Source organism: Procambarus clarkii, chromosome 67, assembly GCF_040958095.1.
Source record: "Procambarus clarkii isolate CNS0578487 chromosome 67, FALCON_Pclarkii_2.0, whole genome shotgun sequence".
In the NCBI taxonomy this organism is placed as follows: Eukaryota; Metazoa; Arthropoda; class Malacostraca; order Decapoda; family Cambaridae; genus Procambarus; species Procambarus clarkii.
In genome coordinates this window covers 1,111,609-1,135,638 of record NC_091216.1, presented here as the reverse complement: position 1 = coordinate 1,135,638, position 24,030 = coordinate 1,111,609, and the positions used below count along the sequence as shown (strand labels likewise).

General features: G+C 31.3%; 1 protein-coding gene across 1 annotated transcript; it reads left to right on the top strand.

Annotated features, from left to right (window-relative positions):
- The first annotated feature begins 16,619 nt into the window (after nucleotides 1-16,619).
- LOC138355497 (uncharacterized) lies at nucleotides 16,620-19,905 on the top strand. The gene is made up of 3 exons (XM_069310694.1): nucleotides 16,620-16,760; nucleotides 18,731-18,936; nucleotides 19,756-19,905. Exons 1-3 carry the CDS (start codon nucleotides 16,658-16,660, stop codon nucleotides 19,903-19,905), a joined length of 459 nt encoding a protein of 152 aa, XP_069166795.1. The 5' UTR covers nucleotides 16,620-16,657.
- The last annotated feature ends 4,125 nt before the right edge of the window (nucleotides 19,906-24,030 follow it).

The window sequence follows — 24,030 nt, the reverse complement described above, 5'->3', positions numbered from 1 at the left end:
CAAGTTTTCTTGCATTTTGTTTCGTACAAAAAATCATCGAATTTAGCAATATTTTGACGTTTATCATCTCCTTTTCCTTCATGTGATTTAAACAAAATATCATCGAATTAGGCAATATTTTGCCGTTTTCCACGTTTTTGTGAATTTTCCGTCCATGGGTATTAATTCATATATATATACGATAAAAATGATGCAAACACATAATTGATTAGATAATAACCTTGAATACTTCATTTTCAATCATCTATTTGTTTCTCGTTAAAATACTGAGTAAGATATTGAAAAGGGGAGAAGTTCGGTTTTTATTGCATATATCGACGTTTCAGCCGGATTAGAGCGGTTTTACGTGTACATCTTCCATCGTTAATATAAACGGAAAATCAAGAACATTATAGTTAATTCTAATGAAAACACATTGTTTTTTATCATTTGTATTGGAAACAACATTGTCATATGTCTTTTCTTGGATCTAAATAATACGAAACCTCGCTCTATGATTTGAAGATAAAATCCTTAAATATAGTTATATAGTGACTTTTTTCACGTTTTTCATGTAGTTTGATATTACGTAAATATATTCATTTTTACCAATATTTCGATACTATTTCATGTAGTATCACGATATGTGATTTGGCCTTCAAATCTCAGAATTTCGCATAATATTGCATTTTAAGCAAGTTTTCTTGCATTTTGTTTCGTACAAAAAATCATCGAATATAGCAATATTTTGACGTTTATCATCTTCTTTTCCTTCATGTGATTTAAACAAAATATCATCGAATTAGACAATATTTTGCCGTTTTCCACGTTTTTGTGAATTTTCGGTCCATGGGTTTTAATTCATATATATACGATAAAAATGATGCAAACACATAATTGATTAGATAATAACCTTAAATACTTCATTTTCAATCATCTATTTGTTTCTCGTTAAAATACTGAGTAAGATATTGAAAAGGGGAGAAGTTCGGTTTTTATTGCATATAACGACGTTTCAGCCGGATTAGAGCGGTTTTACGTGTGCATCTTCCCTCGTTAATATAAACGGAAAATCAAGAACATTATAGTTAATTCTAATGAAAACACATTGTTTTTTATCATTTGTATTGGAAACAACATTGTCATATGTCTTTTCTTGGAACTAAATAATACGAAACCTTGCTCTATGATTTGAAGTTAAAATCCTCAAATATGGTTATATAGTGACTTTTTTCACGTTTTTCATGTAGTTTGATATTACGTAAATAAATTCATTTTTACCAATATTTCGATACTATTTCATGTAGTATCACGATACGTGATTTGGCTTTCAAATCTCAGAATTTCGCATAATATTGCATTTTAAGTAAGTTTTCTTGCATTTTGCTTCGTACAAAAAATCATCGAATTTAGCAATATTTTAACGTTTATCATCTCCTTTTCCTTCATGTGATTTAAACAAAATATCATCGAATTAGGCAATATTTTTCCGTTTTCCACGTTTTTGTGAATTTTCCGTCCATGGGTATTAATTCATATATATATACGATAAAAATGATGCAAACACATAATTGATTAGATAATAACCTTAAATACTTCATTTTCAATCATCTATTTGTTTCTCGTTAAAATACTGAGTAAGATATTGAAAAGGGGAGAAGTTCGGTTTTTATTGCATATATCGACGTTTCAGCTGGATTAGAGCGGTTTTACGTGTACATCTTCCCTCGTTAATATAAACGGAAAATCAAGAACATTATAGTTAATTCTAATGAAAACACATTGTTTTTTATCATTTGTATTGGAAACAACATTGTCATATGTCTTTTCTTGGAACTAAATAATACGAAACCTCGCTCTATGATTTGAAGTTAAAATCCTGAAATATGGTTATATAGTGACTTTTTTCACGTTTTTCATGTAGTTTGATATTACGTAAATATATTCATTTTTACCAATATTTCGATACTATTTCATGTAGTATCACGATATGTGATTTGGCCTTCAAATCTCAGAATTTCGCATAATATTGCATTTTAAGCAAGTTTTCTTGCATTTTGTTTCGTACAAAAAATCATCGAATTTAGCAATATTTTGACGTTTATCATCTCCTTTTCCTTCATGTGATTTAAACAAAATATCATCGAATTAGGCAATATTTTGCCGTTTTCCACGTTTTTGTGAATTTTCCGTCCATGGGTATTAATTCATATATATATACGATAAAAATGATGCAAACACATAATTGATTAGATAATAACCTTGAATACTTCATTTTCAATCATCTATTTGTTTCTCGTTAAAATACTGAGTAAGATATTGAAAAGGGGAGAAGTTCGGTTTTTATTGCATATATCGACGTTTCAGCCGGATTAGAGCGGTTTTACGTGTACATCTTCCATCGTTAATATAAACGGAAAATCAAGAACATTATAGTTAATTCTAATGAAAACACATTGTTTTTTATCATTTGTATTGGAAACAACATTGTCATATGTCTTTTCTTGGATCTAAATAATACGAAACCTCGCTCTATGATTTGAAGATAAAATCCTTAAATATAGTTATATAGTGACTTTTTTCACGTTTTTCATGTAGTTTGATATTACGTAAATATATTCATTTTTACCAATATTTCGATACTATTTCATGTAGTATCACGATATGTGATTTGGCCTTCAAATCTCAGAATTTCGCATAATATTGCATTTTAAGCAAGTTTTCTTGCATTTTGTTTCGTACAAAAAATCATCGAATTTAGCAATATTTTGACGTTTATCATCTCCTTTTCCTTCATGTGATTTAAACAAAATATCATCGAATTAGGCAATATTTTGCCGTTTTCCACGTTTTTGTGAATTTTCCGTCCATGGGTATTAAATCATATATATATACGATAAAAATGATGCAAACACATAATTGATTAGATAATAACCTTGAATACTTCATTTTCAATCATCTATTTGTTTCTCGTTAAAATACTGAGTAAGATATTGAAAAGGGGAGAAGTTCGGTTTTTATTGCATATATCGACGTTTCAGCCGGATTAGAGCGGTTTTACGTGTACATCTTCCATCGTTAATATAAACGGAAAATCAAGAACATTATAGTTAATTCTAATGAAAACACATTGTTTTTTATCCTTTGTATTGGAAACAAAATTGTCATATGTCTTTTCTTGGATCTAAATAATACGAAACCTCGCTCTATGATTTGAAGATAAAATCCTTAAATATAGTTATATAGTGACTTTTTTCACGTTTTTCATGTAGTTTGATATTACGTAAATATATTCATTTTTACCAATATTTCGATACTATTTCATGTAGTATCACGATATGTGATTTGGCCTTCAAATCTCAGAATTTCGCATAATATTGCATTTTAAGCAAGTTTTCTTGCATTTTGTTTCGTACAAAAAATCATCGAATATAGCAATATTTTGACGTTTATCATCTTCTTTTCCTTCATGTGATTTAAACAAAATATCATCGAATTAGACAATATTTTGCCGTTTTCCACGTTTTTGTGAATTTTCGGTCCATGGGTTTTAATTCATATATATACGATAAAAATGATGCAAACACATAATTGATTAGATAATAACCTTAAATACTTCATTTTCAATCATCTATTTGTTTCTCGTTAAAATACTGAGTAAGATATTGAAAAGGGGAGAAGTTCGGTTTTTATTGCATATAACGACGTTTCAGCCGGATTAGAGCGGTTTTACGTGTGCATCTTCCCTCGTTAATATAAACGGAAAATCAAGAACATTATAGTTAATTCTAATGAAAACACATTGTTTTTTATCATTTGTATTGGAAACAACATTGTCATATGTCTTTTCTTGGAACTAAATAATACGAAACCTTGCTCTATGATTTGAAGTTAAAATCCTCAAATATGGTTATATAGTGACTTTTTTCACGTTTTTCATGTAGTTTGATATTACGTAAATAAATTCATTTTACCAATATTTCGATACTATTTCATGTAGTATCACGATACGTGATTTGGCCTTTCAAATCTCAGAATTTCGCATAATATTGCATTTTAAGTAAGTTTTCTTGCATTTTGCTTCGTACAAAAAATCATCGAATTTAGCAATATTTTAACGTTTATCATCTCCTTTTCCTTCATGTGATTTAAACAAAATATCATCGAATTAGGCAATATTTTGCCGTTTTCCACGTTTTTGTGAATTTTCCGTCCATGGGTATTAATTCATATATATATACGATAAAAATGATGCAAACACATAATTGATTAGATAATAACCTTAAATACTTCATTTTCAATCATCTATTTGTTTCTCGTTAAAATACTGAGTAAGATATTGAAAAGGGGAGAAGTTCGGTTTTTATTGCATATATCGACGTTTCAGCCGGATTAGAGCGGTTTTACATGTACATCTTCCCTCGTTAATATAAACGGAAAATCAAGAACATTATAGTTAATTCTAATGAAAACACATTGTTTTTTATCATTTGTATTGGAAACAACATTGTCATATGTCTTTTCTTGGAACTAAATAATACGAAACCTCGCTCTATGATTTGAAGTTAAAATCCTGAAATATGGTTATATAGTGACTTTTTTCACGTTTTTCATGTAGTTTGATATTACGTAAATATATTCATTTTTACCAATATTTCGATACTATTTCATGTAGTATCACGATATGTGATTTGGCCTTCAAATCTCAGAATTTCGCATAATATTGCATTTTAAGCAAGTTTTCTTGCATTTTGTTTCGTACAAAAAATCATCGAATTTAGCAATATTTTGACGTTTATCATCTCCTTTTCCTTCATGTGATTTAAACAAAATATCATCGAATTAGGCAATATTTTGCCGTTTTCCACGTTTTTGTGAATTTTCCGTCCATGGGTATTAATTCATATATATATACGATAAAAATGATGCAAACACATAATTGATTAGATAATAACCTTGAATACTTCATTTTCAATCATCTATTTGTTTCTCGTTAAAATACTGAGTAAGATATTGAAAAGGGGAGAAGTTCGGTTTTTATTGCATATATCGACGTTTCAGCCGGATTAGAGCGGTTTTACGTGTACATCTTCCATCGTTAATATAAACGGAAAATCAAGAACATTATAGTTAATTCTAATGAAAACACATTGTTTTTTATCATTTGTATTGGAAACAACATTGTCATATGTCTTTTCTTGGATCTAAATAATACGAAACCTCGCTCTATGATTTGAAGTTAAAATCCTTAAATATAGGTTATATAGTGACTTTTTTCACGTTTTTCATGTAGTTTGATATTACGTAAATATATTCATTTTTACCAATATTTCGATACTATTTCATGTAGTATCACGATATGTGATTTGGCCTTCAAATCTCAGAATTTCGCATAATATTGCATTTTAAGCAAGTTTTCTTGCATTTTGTTTCGTACAAAAAATCATCGAATTTAGCAATATTTTGACGTTTATCATCTCCTTTTCCTTCATGTGATTTAAACAAAATATCATCGAATTAGGCAATATTTTGCCGTTTTCCACGTTTTTGTGAATTTTCCGTCCATGGGTATTAATTCATATATATATACGATAAAAATGATGCAAACACATAATTGATTAGATAATAACCTTGAATACTTCATTTTCAATCATCTATTTGTTTCTCGTTAAAATACTGAGTAAGATATTGAAAAGGGGAGAAGTTCGGTTTTTATTGCATATATCGACGTTTCAGCCGGATTAGAGCGGTTTTACGTGTACATCTTCCATCGTTAATATAAACGGAAAATCAAGAACATTATAGTTAATTCTAATGAAAACACATTGTTTTTTATCATTTGTATTGGAAACAACATTGTCATATGTCTTTTCTTGGATCTAAATAATACGAAACCTCGCTCTATGATTTGAAGATAAAATCCTTAAATATAGTTATATAGTGACTTTTTTCACGTTTTTCATGTAGTTTGATATTACGTAAATATATTCATTTTTACCAATATTTCGATACTATTTCATGTAGTATCACGATATGTGATTTGGCCTTCAAATCTCAGAATTTCGCATAATATTGCATTTTAAGCAAGTTTTCTTGCATTTTGTTTCGTACAAAAAATCATCGAATATAGCAATATTTTGACGTTTATCATCTTCTTTTCCTTCATGTGATTTAAACAAAATATCATCGAATTAGACAATATTTTGCCGTTTTCCACGTTTTTGTGAATTTTCGGTCCATGGGTTTTAATTCATATATATACGATAAAAATGATGCAAACACATAATTGATTAGATAATAACCTTAAATACTTCATTTTCAATCATCTATTTGTTTCTCGTTAAAATACTGAGTAAGATATTGAAAAGGGGAGAAGTTCGGTTTTTATTGCATATAATCGACGTTTCAGCCGGATTAGAGCGGTTTTACGTGTAGCATCTTCCCTCGTTAATATAAACGGAAAATCAAGAACATTATAGTTAATTCTAATGAAAACACATTGTTTTTTATCATTTGTATTGGAAACAACATTGTCATATGTCTTTTCTTGGAACTAAATAATACGAAACCTTGCTCTATGATTTGAAGTTAAAATCCTCAAATATGGTTATATAGTGACTTTTTTCACGTTTTTCATGTAGTTTGATATTACGTAAATAAATTCATTTTACCAATATTTCGATACTATTTCATGTAGTATCACGATACGTGATTTGGCTTTCAAATCTCAGAATTTCGCATAATATTGCATTTTAAGTAAGTTTTCTTGCATTTTGCTTCGTACAAAAAATCATCGAATTTAGCAATATTTTAACGTTTATCATCTCCTTTTCCTTCATGTGATTTAAACAAAATATCATCGAATTAGGCAATATTTTGCCGTTTTCCACGTTTTTGTGAATTTTCCGTCCATGGGTATTAATTCATATATATATACGATAAAAATGATGCAAACACATAATTGATTAGATAATAACCTTAAATACTTCATTTTCAATCATCTATTTGTTTCTCGTTAAAATACTGAGTAAGATATTGAAAAGGGGAGAAGTTCGGTTTTTATTGCATATATCGACGTTTCAGCCGGATTAGAGCGGTTTTACATGTACATCTTCCCTCGTTAATATAAACGGAAAATCAAGAACATTATAGTTAATTCTAATGAAAACACATTGTTTTTTATCATTTGTATTGGAAACAACATTGTCATATGTCTTTTCTTGGAACTAAATAATACGAAACCTCGCTCTATGATTTGAAGTTAAAATCCTGAAATATGGTTATATAGTGACTTTTTTCACGTTTTTCATGTAGTTTGATATTACGTAAATATATTCATTTTTACCAATATTTCGATACTATTTCATGTAGTATCACGATATGTGATTTGGCCTTCAAATCTCAGAATTTCGCATAATATTGCATTTTAAGCAAGTTTTCTTGCATTTTGTTTCGTACAAAAAATCATCGAATTTAGCAATATTTTGACGTTTATCATCTCCTTTTCCTTCATGTGATTTAAACAAAATATCATCGAATTAGGCAATATTTTGCCGTTTTCCACGTTTTTGTGAATTTTCCGTCCATGGGTATTAATTCATATATATATACGATAAAAATGATGCAAACACATAATTGATTAGATAATAACCTTAAATGCTTCATTTTTAATCATCTATTTGTTTCTCGTTAAAATACTGAGTAAGATATTGAAAAGGGGAGAAGTTCGGTTTTTATTGCATATATCGACGTTTCAGCCGGATTAGAGCGGTTTACGTGTACATCTTCCCTCGTTAATATAAACGGAAAATCAAGAACATTATAGTTAATTCTAATGAAAACACATTGTTTTTTATCATTTGTATTGGAAACAACATTGTCATATGTCTTTTCTTGGAACTAAATAATACGAAACCTCGCTCTATGATTTGAAGTTAAAATCCTCAAATATGGTTCTATAGTGACTTTTTTCACGTTTTTCATGTAGTTTGATATTACGTAAATTAATTCATTTTTACCAATATTTCGATACTATTTCATGTAGTATCACGATACGTGATTTGGCCTTCGAATCTCAGAATTTCGCATAATATTGCATTTTAAGCAAGTTTTCTTGCATTTTGCTTCGTACAAAAAATCATCGAATTTAGCAAAATTTTAACGTTTATCATCTCCTTTTCCTTCATGTGATTTAAACAAAATATCATCGAATTAGGCAATATTTTGCCGTTTTCCACGTTTTTGTGAATTTTCCGTCCATGGGTATTAATTCATATATATATACGATACAAATGATGCAAACACATAATTGATTAGATAATAACCTTGAATAATTCATTTTCAATCATATATTTGTTTCTCGTTAAAATACTGAGTAAGATATTGAAATGGGGAGAAGTTCGGTTTTTATTGCATATATCGACGTTTCAGCCGGATTAGAGCGGTTTTACGTGTACATCTTCCATCGTTAATATAAACGGAAAATCAATAACATTATAGTTAATTCTAATGAAAACACATTGTTTTTTATCATTTGTATTGGAAACAACATTGTCATATGTCTTTTCTTGGATCTAAATAATACGAAACCTCGCTCTATGATTTGAAGATAAAATCCTTAAATATAGTTATATAGTGACTTTTTTCACGTTTTTCATGTAGTTTGATATTACGTAAATATATTCATTTTTACCAATATTTCGATACTATTTCATGTAGTATCACGATATGTGATTTGGCCTTCAAATCTCAGAATTTCGCATAATATTGCATTTTAAGCAAGTTTTCTTGCATTTTGTTTCGTACAAAAAATCATCGAATATAGCAATATTTTGACGTTTATCATCTTCTTTTCCTTCATGTGATTTAAACAAAATATCATCGAATTAGACAATATTTTGCCGTTTTCCACGTTTTTGTGAATTTTCGGTCCATGGGTTTTAATTCATATATATACGATAAAAATGATGCAAACACATAATTGATTAGATAATAACCTTAAATACTTCATTTTCAATCATCTATTTGTTTCTCGTTAAAATACTGAGTAAGATATTGAAAAGGGGAGAAGTTCGGTTTTTATTGCATATAACGACGTTTCAGCCGGATTAGAGCGGTTTTACGTGTGCATCTTCCCTCGTTAATATAAACGGAAAATCAAGAACATTATAGTTAATTCTAATGAAAACACATTGTTTTTTATCATTTGTATTGGAAACAACATTGTCATATGTCTTTTCTTGGAACTAAATAATACGAAACCTTGCTCTATGATTTGAAGTTAAAATCCTCAAATATGGTTATATAGTGACTTTTTTCACGTTTTTCATGTAGTTTGATATTACGTAAATAAATTTATTTTTACCAATATTTCGATACTATTTCATGTAGTATCACGATACGTGATTTGGCTTTCAAATCTCAGAATTTCGCATAATATTGCATTTTAAGTAAGTTTTCTTGCATTTTGCTTCGGACAAAAAATCATCGAATTTAGCAATATTTTAACGTTTATCATCTCCTTTTCCTTCATGTGATTTAAACAAAATATCATCGAATTAGGCAATATTTTGCCGTTTTCCACGTTTTTGTGAATTTTCCGTCCATGGGTATTAATTCATATATATATACGATAAAAATGATGCAAACACATAATTGATTAGATAATAACCTTAAATACTTCATTTTCAATCATCTATTTGTTTCTCGTTAAAATACTGAGTAAGATATTGAAAAGGGGAGAAGTTCGGTTTTTATTGCATATATCGACGTTTCAGCCGGATTAGAGCGGTTTTACGTGTACATCTTCCCTCGTTAATATAAACGGAAAATCAAGAACATTATAGTTAATTCTAATGAAAACACATTGTTTTTTATCATTTGTATTGGAAACAACATTGTCATATGTCTTTTCTTGGAACTAAATAATACGAAACCTCGCTCTATGATTTGAAGTTAAAATCCTCAAATATGGTTATATAGTGACTTTTTTCACGTTTTTCATGTAGTTTGATATTACGTAAATAAATTCATTTTTACCAATATTTCGATACTATTTCATGTAGTATCACGATACGTGATTTGGCCTTCGAATCTCAGAATTTCGCATAATATTGCATTTTAAGCAAGTTTTCTTGCATTTTGCTTCGTACAAAAAATCATCGAATTTAGCAAAATTTTAACGTTTATCATCTCCTTTTCCTTCATGTGATTTAAACAAAATATCATCGAATTAGGCAATATTTTGCCGTTTTCCACGTTTTTGTGAATTTTCCGTCCATGGGTATTAATTCATATATATATACGATAAAAATGATGCAAACACATAATTGATTAGATAATAACCTTAAATGCTTCATTTTTAATCATCTATTTGTTTCTCGTTAAAATACTGAGTAAGATATTGAAAAGGGGAGAAGTTCGGTTTTTATTGCATATATCGACGTTTCAGCCGGATTAGAGCGGTTTTACGTGTACATCTTCCCTCGTTAATATAAACGGAAAATCAAGAACATTATAGTTAATTCTAATGAAAACACATTGTTTTTTATCATTTGTATTGGAAACAACATTGTCATATGTCTTTTCTTGGAACTAAATAATACGAAACCTCGCTCTATGATTTGAAGTTAAAATCCTCAAATATGGTTATATAGTGACTTTTTTCACGTTTTTCATGTAGTTTGATATTACGTAAATTAATTCATTTTTACCAATATTTCGATACTATTTCATGTAGTATCACGATACGTGATTTGGCCTTCGAATCTCAGAATTTCGCATAATATTGCATTTTAAGCAAGTTTTCTTGCATTTTGCTTCGTACAAAAAATCATCGAATTTAGCAAATATTTTAACGTTTATCATCTCCTTTTCCTTCATGTGATTTAAACAAAATATCATCGAATTAGGCAATATTTTGCCGTTTTCCACGTTTTTGTGAATTTTCCGTCCATGGGTATTAATTCATATATATATACGATACAAATGATGCAAACACATAATTGATTAGATAATAACCTTGAATAATTCATTTTCAATCATCTATTTGTTTCTCGTTAAAATACTGAGTAAGATATTGAAAAGGGGAGAAGTTCGGTTTTTATTGCATATATCGACGTTTCAGCCGGATTAGAGCGGTTTTACGTGTACATCTTCCATCGTTAATATAAACGGAAAATCAAGAACATTATAGTTAATTCTAATGAAAACACATTGTTTTTTATCATTTGTATTGGAAACAACATTGTCATATGTCTTTTCTTGGATCTAAATAATACGAAACCTCGCTCTATGATTTGAAGTTAAAATCCTCAAATATGGTTATATAGTGACTTTTTTCACGTTTTTCACGTAGTTTGATATTACGTAAATATATTCATTTTTACAAATATTTCGATACTATTTCATGTAGTATCACGATATGTGATTTGGCCTTCAAATCTCAGAATTTCGCATAATATTGCATTTTAAGCAATTTTCTTGCATTTTGTTTCGTACAAAAAATCATCGAATATAGCAATAATTTGACGTTTATCATCTTCTTTTCCTTCATGTGATTTAAACAAAATATCATCGAATTAGACAATATTTTGCCGTTTTCCACGTTTTTGTGAATTTTCGGTCCATGGGTTTTAATTCATATATATACGATAAAAATGATGCAAACACATAATTGATTAGATAATAACCTTAAATACTTCATTTTCAATCATCTATTTGTTTCTCGTTAAAATACTGAGTAAGATATTGAAAAGGGGAGAAGTTCGGTTTTTATTGCATATAACGACGTTTCAGCCGGATTAGAGCGGTTTTACGTGTGCATCTTCCCTCGTTAATATAAACGGAAAATCAAGAACATTATAGTTAATTCTAATGAAAACACATTGTTTTTTATCATTTGTATTGGAAACAACATTGTCATATGTCTTTTCTTGGAACTAAATAATACGAAACCTTGCTCTATGATTTGAAGTTAAAATCCTCAAATATGGTTATATAGTGACTTTTTTCACGTTTTTCATGTAGTTTGATATTACGTAAATAAATTCATTTTTACCAATATTTCGATACTATTTCATGTAGTATCACGATACGTGATTTGGCTTTCAAATCTCAGAATTTCGCATAATATTGCATTTTAAGTAAGTTTTCTTGCATTTTGCTTCGTACAAAAAATCATCGAATTTAGCAATATTTTAACGTTTATCATCTCCTTTTCCTTCATGTGATTTAAACAAAATATCATCGAATTAGGCAATATTTTGCCGTTTTCCACGTTTTTGTGAATTTTCCGTCCATGGGTATTAATTCATATATATATACGATAAAAATGATGCAAACACATAATTGATTAGATAATAACCTTAAATACTTCATTTTCAATCATCTATTTGTTTCTCGTTAAAATACTGAGTAAGATATTGAAAAGGGGAGAAGTTCGGTTTTTATTGCATATATCGACGTTTCAGCCGGATTAGAGCGGTTTTACGTGTACATCTTCCCTCGTTAATATAAACGGAAAATCAAGAACATTATAGTTAATTCTAATGAAAACACATTGTTTTTTATCATTTGTATTGGAAACAACATTGTCATATGTCTTTTCTTGGAACTAAATAATACGAAACCTCGCTCTATGATTTGAAGTTAAAATCCTCAAATATGGTTATATAGTGACTTTTTTCACGTTTTTCATGTAGTTTGATATTACGTAAATAAATTCATTTTTACCAATATTTCGATACTATTTCATGTAGTATCACGATACGTGATTTGGCCTTCGAATCTCAGAATTTCGCATAATATTGCATTTTAAGCAAGTTTTCTTGCATTTTGCTTCGTACAAAAAATCATCGAATTTACAAATATTTTAACGTTTATCATCTCCTTTTCCTTCATGTGATTTAAACAAAATATCATCGAATTAGGCAATATTTTGCCGTTTTCCACGTTTTTGTGAATTTTCCGTCCATGGGTATTAATTCATATATATATACGATAAAAATGATGCAAACACATAATTGATTAGATAATAACCTTAAATGCTTCATTTTTAATCATCTATTTGTTTCTCGTTAAAATACTGAGTAAGATATTGAAAAGGGGAGAAGTTCGGTTTTTATTGCATATATCGACGTTTCAGCCGGATTAGAGCGGTTTTACGTGTACATCTTCCCTCGTTAATATAAACGGAAAATCAAGAACATTATAGTTAATTCTAATGAAAACACATTGTTTTTTATCATTTGTATTGGAAACAACATTGTCATATGTCTTTTCTTGGAACTAAATAATACGAAACCTCGCTCTATGATTTGAAGTTAAAATCCTCAAATATGGTTATATAGTGACTTTTTTCACGTTTTTCATGTAGTTTGATATTACGCAAATTAATTCATTTTTACCAATATTTCGATACTATTTCATGTAGTATCACGATACGTGATTTGGCCTTCGAATCTCAGAATTTCGCATAATATTGCATTTTAAGCAAGTTTTCTTGCATTTTGCTTCGTACAAAAAATCATCGAATTTAGCAAAATTTTAACGTTTATCATCTCCTTTTCCTTCATGTGATTTAAACAAAATATCATCGAATTAGGCAATATTTTGCCGTTTTCCACGTTTTTGTGAATTTTCCGTCCATGGGTATTAATTCATATATATATACGATAAAAATGATGCAAACACATAATTGATTAGATAATAACCTTAAATACTTCATTTTCAATCATCTATTTGTTTCTCGTTAAAATACTGAGTAAGATATTGAAAAGGGGAGAAGTTCGGTTTTTATTGCATATATCGACGTTTCAGCCGGATTAGAGCGGTTTTACGTGTACATCTTCCCTCGTTAATATAAACGGAAAATCAAGAACATTATAGTTAATTCTAATGAAAACACATTGTTTTTTATCATTTGTATTGGAAACAACATTGTCATATGTCTTTTCTTGGAACTAAATAATACGAAACCTCGCTCTATGATTTGAAGTTAAAATCCTCAAATATGGTTATATAGTGACTTTTTTCACGTTTTTCATGTAGTTTGATATTACGTAAATATATTCATTTTTACCAATATTTCGATACTATTTCATGTAGTATCACGATATGTGATTTGGCCTTCAAATCTCAGAATTTCGCATAATATTGCATTTTAAGCAAGTTTTCTTGCATTTTGTTTCGTACAAAAAATCATCAAATATAGCAATATTTTGACGTTTATCATCTCCTTTTCCTTCATGTGATTTAAACAAAATATCATCGAATTAGACAATATTTTGCCGTTTTCCACGTTTTTGTGAATTTTCAGTCCATGGGTTTTAATTCATATATATATACGATAAAAATGATGCAAACACATAATTGATTAGATAATAACCTTAAATACTTCATTTTCAATCATCTATTTGTTTCTCGTTAAAATACTGAGTAAGATATTGAAAAGGGGAGAAGTTCGGTTTTTATTGCATATATCGACGTTTCAGCCGGATTAGAGCGGTTTTACGTGTACATCTTCCCTCGTTAATATAAACGGAAAATCGAGAACATTATAGTTAATTCTAATGAAAACACATTGTTTTTTATCATTTGTATTGGAAACAACATTGTCATATGTCTTTTCTTGGAACTAAATAATACGAAACCTCGCTCTATGATTTGAAGTTAAAATCCTCAAATATGGTTATACAACCCGTTCTCACACAAGACAGTACATATATGACTAGTGCTTAAAGTCAATATGTGGAATGTGATTTAGTACATATGTGATATATTCCCAGTTAACTTTTTTACCAAGGCTCAAACTCTTCCTCACGTACCAATTTACGTCTCACAGTACTCGTCCATCAACGTAGATAGCTGAATAGTCGTGATTGGTTCAATTATAACGAAAATTGTAGTTTTCAGGTCCCACATGGGTTGTGAAATTCACCTACTATTGTCCATGCTCTTATAATATTACAGATCAGCTACATCCTATTGAAGGCTCGTAGTTTTGTTTTGAGAAATATTAGTTGTTCTTAGTAAATTATAATAAGCACAATAAATTATTACATAGAATAAGTGCTTCACCAATCAATATTATATACTATAGTTTGTGCTTTAGAAATCTTTAAAGAATGTTTTGTAGGAACGCTAACAGAAAACGATGTTATGTTGGAATGTATATAGGGTAAACTACTGCAAACAGGATGGTATGGTGTGGATTATTGGAAACTATAGGATTAGTATAGGGTCCACTACCACCTGTTAGGTGGGTAAGGGGTCCAATAACACCCGCAGGATGAGTATGGGGGTCACATCCACCCACAGGAATGGTATGGGGATCACTTCCACCCACAGGAAGGGTATGGGATCCAATACCATCCACTGGATGTGTATTGCGTCCACTACCACCGACAGGATGGGTATGGGCTCACAACCACCCACAGGATAGGTATGGGGTCCAATACCACCCACAGGATGAGTATGGGGTCCACTATAACCCACAGGATGGGTATGGGGCTCCAACCACCCACAGAATAAGTATGGGGTACAATAACACCCACTGGATATGTATGGCATCCATTGCCCCCACAGGATGACTATAGGGTACAGTATCGCCCACAGGATTAGTATATAGGGTTCACTGCCGCCCACAGAGTCGGTATGGAGTCCACCGCCACCCACAGGGTCGGTATGGGGTCCACTACCGCCCACTGGGTCGCTATGAAGTCAACTACCGTCCACAGGGTCGGTAGGGGTCCACTACCGCCCACAGGGTCGGCAGGGGGTCCACTGCCACCCACTGGGTCGGTAGGGGGTCCACTGCCGCCCACAGGATCGATAGGGGGTCCACTGCCGCCCACAGGGTCGATATGGGGGGGGTCCACTACCGCCCACAGGATCGATAGGGGGTCCACTGCCGCCCACAGGGTCGGTAGGGGGTCCACTGCCGCCCACACGTTCGGTAGGGGTCCACTGCCGCCCACAGGGTCGGTAGGGGGTCCACTGCCGCCCACAGGATCGATAGGGGGTCCACTGCCGCCCACAGGGTCGATAGGGGGTCCCTTACCGCCCACAGGGTCTCTATGAAGTCAACTACCGCCCATAGTGTTTGTATAGTGTCCACTATCGCCCATAGTGTTATTATGGGGTCCACTACCCCTCATAGGGTCGGTATGGGGGTCCATTACTACCCACAGGGTGTGTCTGGGGTCTATTTTGGCAATACTGCTTTTCCAATCTCATTTGTTGTTCAATGTAAAATATTTGTTGCTCGACTTGCAACAATTTATATATATATATATATATAGTATAGTGCCTTTGCAATAATGTACCAATGTGTGTATTTTCATAACTCGTTTTAAATTGTTGAAAAATAAATAACTACATTGTGAATGCAAGTCAATGTTTACATGCTAAATCAGAGTTGCCAGATTCCGCTTAAAATAGCAAATTGTGCTTATTTTCAAAGCTTGAGAATTTAGCTTTAAAGTAGTTAAAAAACTACGAATTTCGCAATTTGCTATGTACTTTAGTGTACTATTTTAAAATAAGGTTGGTTTTTAAGCTGCAAGTCATATGAATCTCAAAAAAAGTATATTATTAACAATCTTATCTCCATAGTTCACTAGTTTCTGTAAATCAGATCTGGTAACTGTAGGCCAAGTACTGGTAGACTCAAGACACAATGTGTGTTGAAGCTATTCTCTTTGAAGAAGTCATCTCGACACGATCTTCCAGCTCCAGCTATAAAACTTCACCAAACATGGATCTACCTAGTACATCAAATGGTAAGAAATTACTAAACTGTAGTAAACTGAATCTGACACTGTCATATATATATATATATATATATGTATGTGTGTATGTATGTATGTATGTATGTATGTATGTATGTATGTATGTATGTATGTATGTATGTATGTATATATATATATATATATATGTTGTACCTAGTAGCCAGAACGTCGTACTCGGCTTACTATGCAAGGCCCGATTTGCATAATAAGCCAAGTTTTCCTGACAGTATATTTTCTCTAATTTGTTTTCTGATGAAATGATAAAGCTACCCATTTCATTATGTATGAGGTCAATTTTTTTTATTGGAGTTAAAATTAACGTAGATATATGGCCGAACCTAACCAACCCTACCTAACCTAACCTAACCTATATTTATAGGTTAGGTTAGGTTAGGTAGCCGAAAAAGTTAGGTTAGGTTAGCTTAGGTAGGTTAGGTAGTCGAAAAACAATTAATTCATAAAAACTTGGCTTATTAGGCAAATCGGGCCTTGCATAGTAGGCTGAGAAGTGCGTTCGGGCTACTAGGTACGACATATATATATATATATATATATATATATATATATATATATATATGAGGGGTACCACCTCTGGTGCAAGTGTAGGGACCCATAGCCTCGGAGAAGAAAATAAAGAGTACTCAGAGAAGACCTTGTGGATCCTCACTGAACACTTTCATATTTTCTTCTCCTACCACCCTTATTCTTTTGGTATGTGTGTATATTTATCTAACTTTATTTGAAAACGTCATTACACAAAAAAAGTTACAATATTGATTATATATATATATATATATATATATATATATATATATATATATATATATATATATATATATATATATATATATATATATATATAATCAATATTGTAACTTTTTTTGTGTAATGACGTTTTCAAATAAAGTTAGATAAATATACACACATACCAAAAGAATAAGGGTGGTAGGAGAAGAAAATATGAAAGTGTTCAGTGAGGATCCACAAGGTCTTCTCTGAGTACTCTTTATTTTCTTCTCCGAGGCTATGGGTCCCTACACTTGCACCAGAGGTGGTACCCCTCATATATATATATATATATATATATATATATATATATATATATATATATATATATATATATATATATATATATATATATATATATATATGTCGTACCTAGTAGCCCGAACGCACTTCTCAGCCTACTATGCAAGGCCCGATTTGCCTAATGAGCCAAGTTTTCCTGAATTAATATATTTTCTCTAATTTTTTTCTTATGAAATGATAAAGCTACCCACTTCATTATGTATGAGGTCATTTTTTTTTTATTGGAGTTAAAATTAACGTAGATATATGACAGAACCTAACCAACCCTACCTAACCTAACCTAGCCTATCTTTATAGGTTAGGTTAGGTTAGGTAGCCGAAAAAGTTAGGTTAGGTTAGGTTAGGTAGGTTAGGTCGTCGAAAAACAATTAGTTCATGAAAACTTGGCGTATTAGGCAAATCGGGCCTTGCATAGTAGGCTGAGAAGTGCGTTCTGGCTATTAGGTACGACATATATATATATATATATATATATATATATATATATATATATATATATATATATATATATATATATATATATATATATATATATATATATATATATATATATATATATATAATTTTTTTTTCTTCCAATAATATAGTATTCGCTTGAAATTAACAGCCTGGTCAATCAGGCTGTTGGATTCAACTCCTCTCAGTTTTGTTATACGAGTTACAGCATGGTTAATCACATCCAAAATTAAAGTTATTTCCAGATGCAGTCCTAAAATTTTTAACATTGCTCTCACTAGTGTTAATGTAGATTATTTCATAATTTAAATAATATATTTAATTACTGTAGTACATTTTAACAACAATTTAACTTATAATTTTTGCAGCATAGGTCATTTGAATATAAGTATTTTATTAGAAACTATTTCCTTCAGGTCTTCAGGGAAAATTCTTGAGGAGATGCACAAACTGCAAACAATGTGTGCATGTCCGAAGCAATGTTTGCAAGTTCTGCCAGTGTGACTTCCGAAACAGTAGAGAATTAATGAAGAAAGAAGAGGAAGCCCGTTTTCTACTTAAAGGCAAGAAGGCTTTAGAACGAAATACAGCAAGCCGGGTTCTACGAAGGATTGAAAATCAGGTATTGAAGTTTGTCTACATCTGTTGTATTCATTTGTATTCTTCTTATGCTGAACTTGCTTGATAAGGTATAGAATCAACATGAATAATGCTGTACAGTACTTACATACTATTTGTTTATTTATTTATATACAAGATAGCACACTGGGATTATGAGAGTACATAGAATTGATGTTTTTACATTCTTGTAAAGCCACTAGCACACATAGTGTTTTGGGCAGGTCCTTAATCTAACAGATAATTTTAAATAGGCAATTTAAAGCTTAAATGGAAAAAATTGGCTGGTACATTGTAAGAAAGTATCACAAAGATTACTATGTACATTAAAGTAAAATTTGAGGGTTATCAACATATAAATTGTAGCATAATTTGAGGAATATTTCAAGGTATAATATAGTAAGATATGCATTCAATATAACAATCATGATATAAGGTGATAGCAATGATTACAATGGAAAAGTTGTATGGTTTAGGCACATATATTCTGGCATTGGATTTCATAAGATACAGTGCGAGTTTAATACACTAGTTAGGAAACTATCAAGAAAAAATTTAGGTACTTTTTGGTTTTATTTTTTAAAATGGCAGAAGTTGGACAGTTTTTAAATTTGTTAGCAAGTTAGTTCCATAGACAAGGTCCCTTTATTTGCATAGAGTATTTACACAGAATAACTTTGACTCTGGGGATATCAAAGATATTTATTTCTGGTATTGTGATTCTATTATGGGTTCTATTGCACATGCCCAGCTATGCTTCAAACATTTATTTTGTTGCATTTTCCCAGATAGTGTTATTGTTTAAATATTATTTGCTTTTCAGCTAACATATCTGCGTGGCTGTGGGTATGAATCAATCGTTATCTATTACAAGAAAGGACCAGCACGGGTGACACATGGTATCCTACCAAACAACGTAATACAAGAAGAGGACAAGAAGATCTTCACCACTAACTTCTTTTTGTGTAAGTAGTTCACATAATATATAAATATATCACCACCTATTATTTTCTCTCATATATATATATATATATACATATGTATATATATATATATATACATATGTATATATATATATATATGTCGTACCTAATAGCCAGAACGCACTTCTCAGCCTACTATTCAAGGCCCGATTTGCCTAATAAGCCAAGTTTTCCTGAATTAATATATTTTTTCTAATTTTTTTCCTATGAAATGATAAAGCTACCCAATTCATTACGTATGAGGTCAATTTTTTTTATTGGAGTTAAAATTAACGTAGATATATGACCGAACCTAACCAACCCTACCTAACCTAACCTAACCTATCTCTATCGGTTAGGTTAGGTTAGGTAGCAGAAAAAGTTAGGTTAGGTTAGGTTAGGTAGGTTAGGTAGTCGAAAAAACATTAATTCATGAAAACTTGGCTTATTATGCAAATTGGGCCATGCATAGTTGGCTGAGAAGTGCGTTCTGGCTATTAGGTACGACATATATATATATATATATATATATATATATATGTATATATATATATATATATATATATATATATATATATATATATATATATATATATATATATATATATATATAAATATATAATTTCAATTCAATCATCTCTGTCGTTGATGTATATGGCAAAAAGTGTGTGGCCCAATACAGCACTATGTCTTAACGTAATGGGTCCAAGGGCCCATAAGGTCTCGACAGCATTAAGGGCCCTTTAGCAAACCAGTGTGCTGGTGCCCCTATGACACCCATGACGTTTTTGTATCATTTCAAGTTTGTACATGTACTTCTTAAGATATGGGCACCATACAACTGCTGCATATTCTAGCTTTTGTCTAAAAAAATCATGAACAATTTATTTATTATTTATCCATGAATGCCAGAACTAAACCCTGTGGTACTCCACTCGTGACATTTCTCCAGTCCAATACATTGCCTCTGATTACTGCCCTCATTTTTCTATCAGTTTGAAATTTTTTAATCCATGTTAGAAGCTTACCTGTCACCCCTCCAATATGTTCCAGTTTCCAGAACAAACTCTTATGTGGAATTCTATTGAATGCCTCTTTTAGGTCCAGATAGATGCAGTCAACCCAACCATATCTTTCCTGTAAAATTTCTGCGGCTCGATCATAGTAACTGATTAAATTTGTTACACAGGATCTTCCATTTCAAAATTTTTTATTTTTTATTTTTATTTTTTATTCCAGCACGCACAAGGAAGCTTGATGCAGATAAACTTACATTAGGATCAGAAGGTGATAGCGATAATGCCCTGGAAAAAAATCCTGACGAGCTACAAGTGCAGCAGGTGCATAAAGTCCAAAAAGTACCGCAGGTGCAAGAAATTCAACAATTACAAAAAGTTCCGCAGGTGGAACATTTACAAAAAGTTCCGCCGGTGCAACAAGGGCTACCATTAGCAATCCTTCAGAAACAGCAAGAAGTACAAGTAGTAAAATTTGAACCACAGGGAACTACACCAGGAAAACAGTGTAGTAACAACGGAATGGGAATTTTAAAATACCTGAGGAAACAGGTAAAAAAGGACAAACAATAGAAATGGTTCCTTACACATTATTTGGTAGTTTATAGGTATTTTACTTATAATACTTTATATTATGTCTACAGTTTATAATTTAGTTTACAGTTAATTTACTTTTCAACTTCCATATCTTACATGAAGGATTTTTACTGTTTTTCATTTTTAAAACCTTATTAGTATCATTTATAGTTTAGTGTCAATTCACTTATAATACAATATATGGAATAATTTACTAAATTCATTTAACTATAATAAATTTAAATAAACATTTTTACCCCAGGATGAGTTTCAGTCACCCTACCCAAAAAATTAATGTTTCTTTATTACTAATCTTGTGAGAGGTAGCTTATTGTGCAGCCCATACTCATTCTGTGAGTGTTAGTTTATTGTGCACCCCATAGTCATCATGTCACCCAAGCCTGCTGCAGCTGCACCTGAGGGGTGGTGTAGGGAACCATTAGTGTACTATTATGATTTGAGAGAGAGAATGCTCTGTGGACAGAGCATCAATATGGCTTAAGGCATTGAGCTTTGCCTCAAGATGAAGCTTGGGCTGATCTCTGATTTGCTTCTTGGGAGTCTTCATTTATGTGCACCCCATACTCAACCACTTTGTAGTAATTAATTGTGCAACCCATACTCATCCTGTTACCAGTAGTTTGTGCAACCCATACTTATCCTGTGATCCCTATCCCTCTACTTCAAGTCCCTCAAGGGGCGCACGAATTCAGTTTGGCATACTGCATCCTGCCTTCCCATCCCTAGCTACTGACCCATCACAATATTTTATTTTATTTTATTTATATATATACAAGTAGGTACATTGGGGTTGTGAGAATACATTGAATAGTACAGTATTTACAATCTTGTAAAGCCACTAGTATGCGCAGCGTTTCAGGCAGGTCCTTAATCTAACAGATAATTTTAAGTAGGTAATTTCTATCAGAATTGATAAATGATAATAAATACATTGTTTACATACATACATTACAAATACATACATATAAGCTCAAAAGCTTCATTGAAGGTTGTAACAGAACCCATGAGCACCACACCAGAAAAAAATACAGTTTTGATATTCCAAGAATACGACTTAATCAAACTAGAAATGCTCTACAAATCAAGGGACCCAGAATGTGGAATGATCTTCCCAACCATGTTAAAGACTGTACCTCTCTCAACCAGTTTAAGATAAAAACTAAACACTACCTAATAAATTCACTAACCTACCTTACCCCTCTATTGTCAACCCATGTCTGTTATTTTTTTTTTTTTTTAATCAACACTGTTTGTCAACCTATTGTATTTGTGCTGCTTTTTCAGTCATGTTCCCTCTTTTTTTTATCTTTATTTGTATTTGTTCTCAACACATTTTATTCTTTATGCTCAATTAGTATTAAGTTCTAGATATTAATGTTTTTCCTGCCCGAAACGCGTTGCGTAATAGTGGCTTTAGGCATTGTATGTACTAGCTCTATCTATATATCGATCCATTAATGTAACATTACTTGTATGTATGTACCTTACCTGAATAAACATATTTATTTATTTATTTATTTATTTATACAAGTTTAACTCTGGGGATATCAAAGAGATATTTATTTCTGGTGTGGTGATAATGGGTCCTATTACATCTGTCCAGGAAGAGTTTCAGAGCAGGATTTGCATTTAAGAACAGGGTTTTGTAAATGTAGTTGACACAAGAGAATTTATGGAGTGAGATTATGTTTAGCATGTTTAGGGAGTTAAACAAGGGGGCTGTGTGTTGTCTGAAAGCAGAATTTGATATTATTCTGATAGCAGATTTTTGCTGGGTGATGATGGACTTGAGGTGGTTTGCAGTGGTTTGCAGTGGTTGAACCCCATGCACAGATACCATAGTTGAGATAGGGATAGATTAGTGTATAATATAGAGAGATGAGAGCAGGGTTAGGTACATAGTATCTGATTTTGGAGAGTATACCAACTGTTTTAGAGACTTTCTTAGTTATGTATTGTATGTGGGTACTGAAGTTGAGTCTCTTGTCTAAGAATAGACCAAGAAACTTTCCATCATTGTTATTGCTAATGTTTACATTGTCATCTGAAGCTGAATTGCATTTGTAGATTTGCTTCCAAATAAGATGTAGTAGGTCTTTTCTATGTTAAGTGTTAGTTTGTTGGTTGACATCCATAAGTGGACTTTTTTTAGTTCATTATTAACAACATTACAGTATTTAGTGTATGTGGGTTGGGGTTGGAGTAGATGAGTGTAGTATCATCAGCAAACAATATAGGTTTCAGAATGTTAAGAACATATACATCCTGCCTTCCCATCCCTAGCTACTGACCCATCACAATATACATCCTGCCTTCCCATCCCTAGCTACTGACCCATCACAATATACATGTAGTAGAGTGTTTTCTGTAGGCAATTTTCTAATTATACAATTATATGTTGCCCTCAGCTCTCCTATTTCATACATACTTTTTTTCTTTTGCAAGGGAGTAATTACTACATCTACATTACAATCCTCCCATGGTGGTGTAAATTTTCTCTTGGGCACAGCAATACACTCTGAA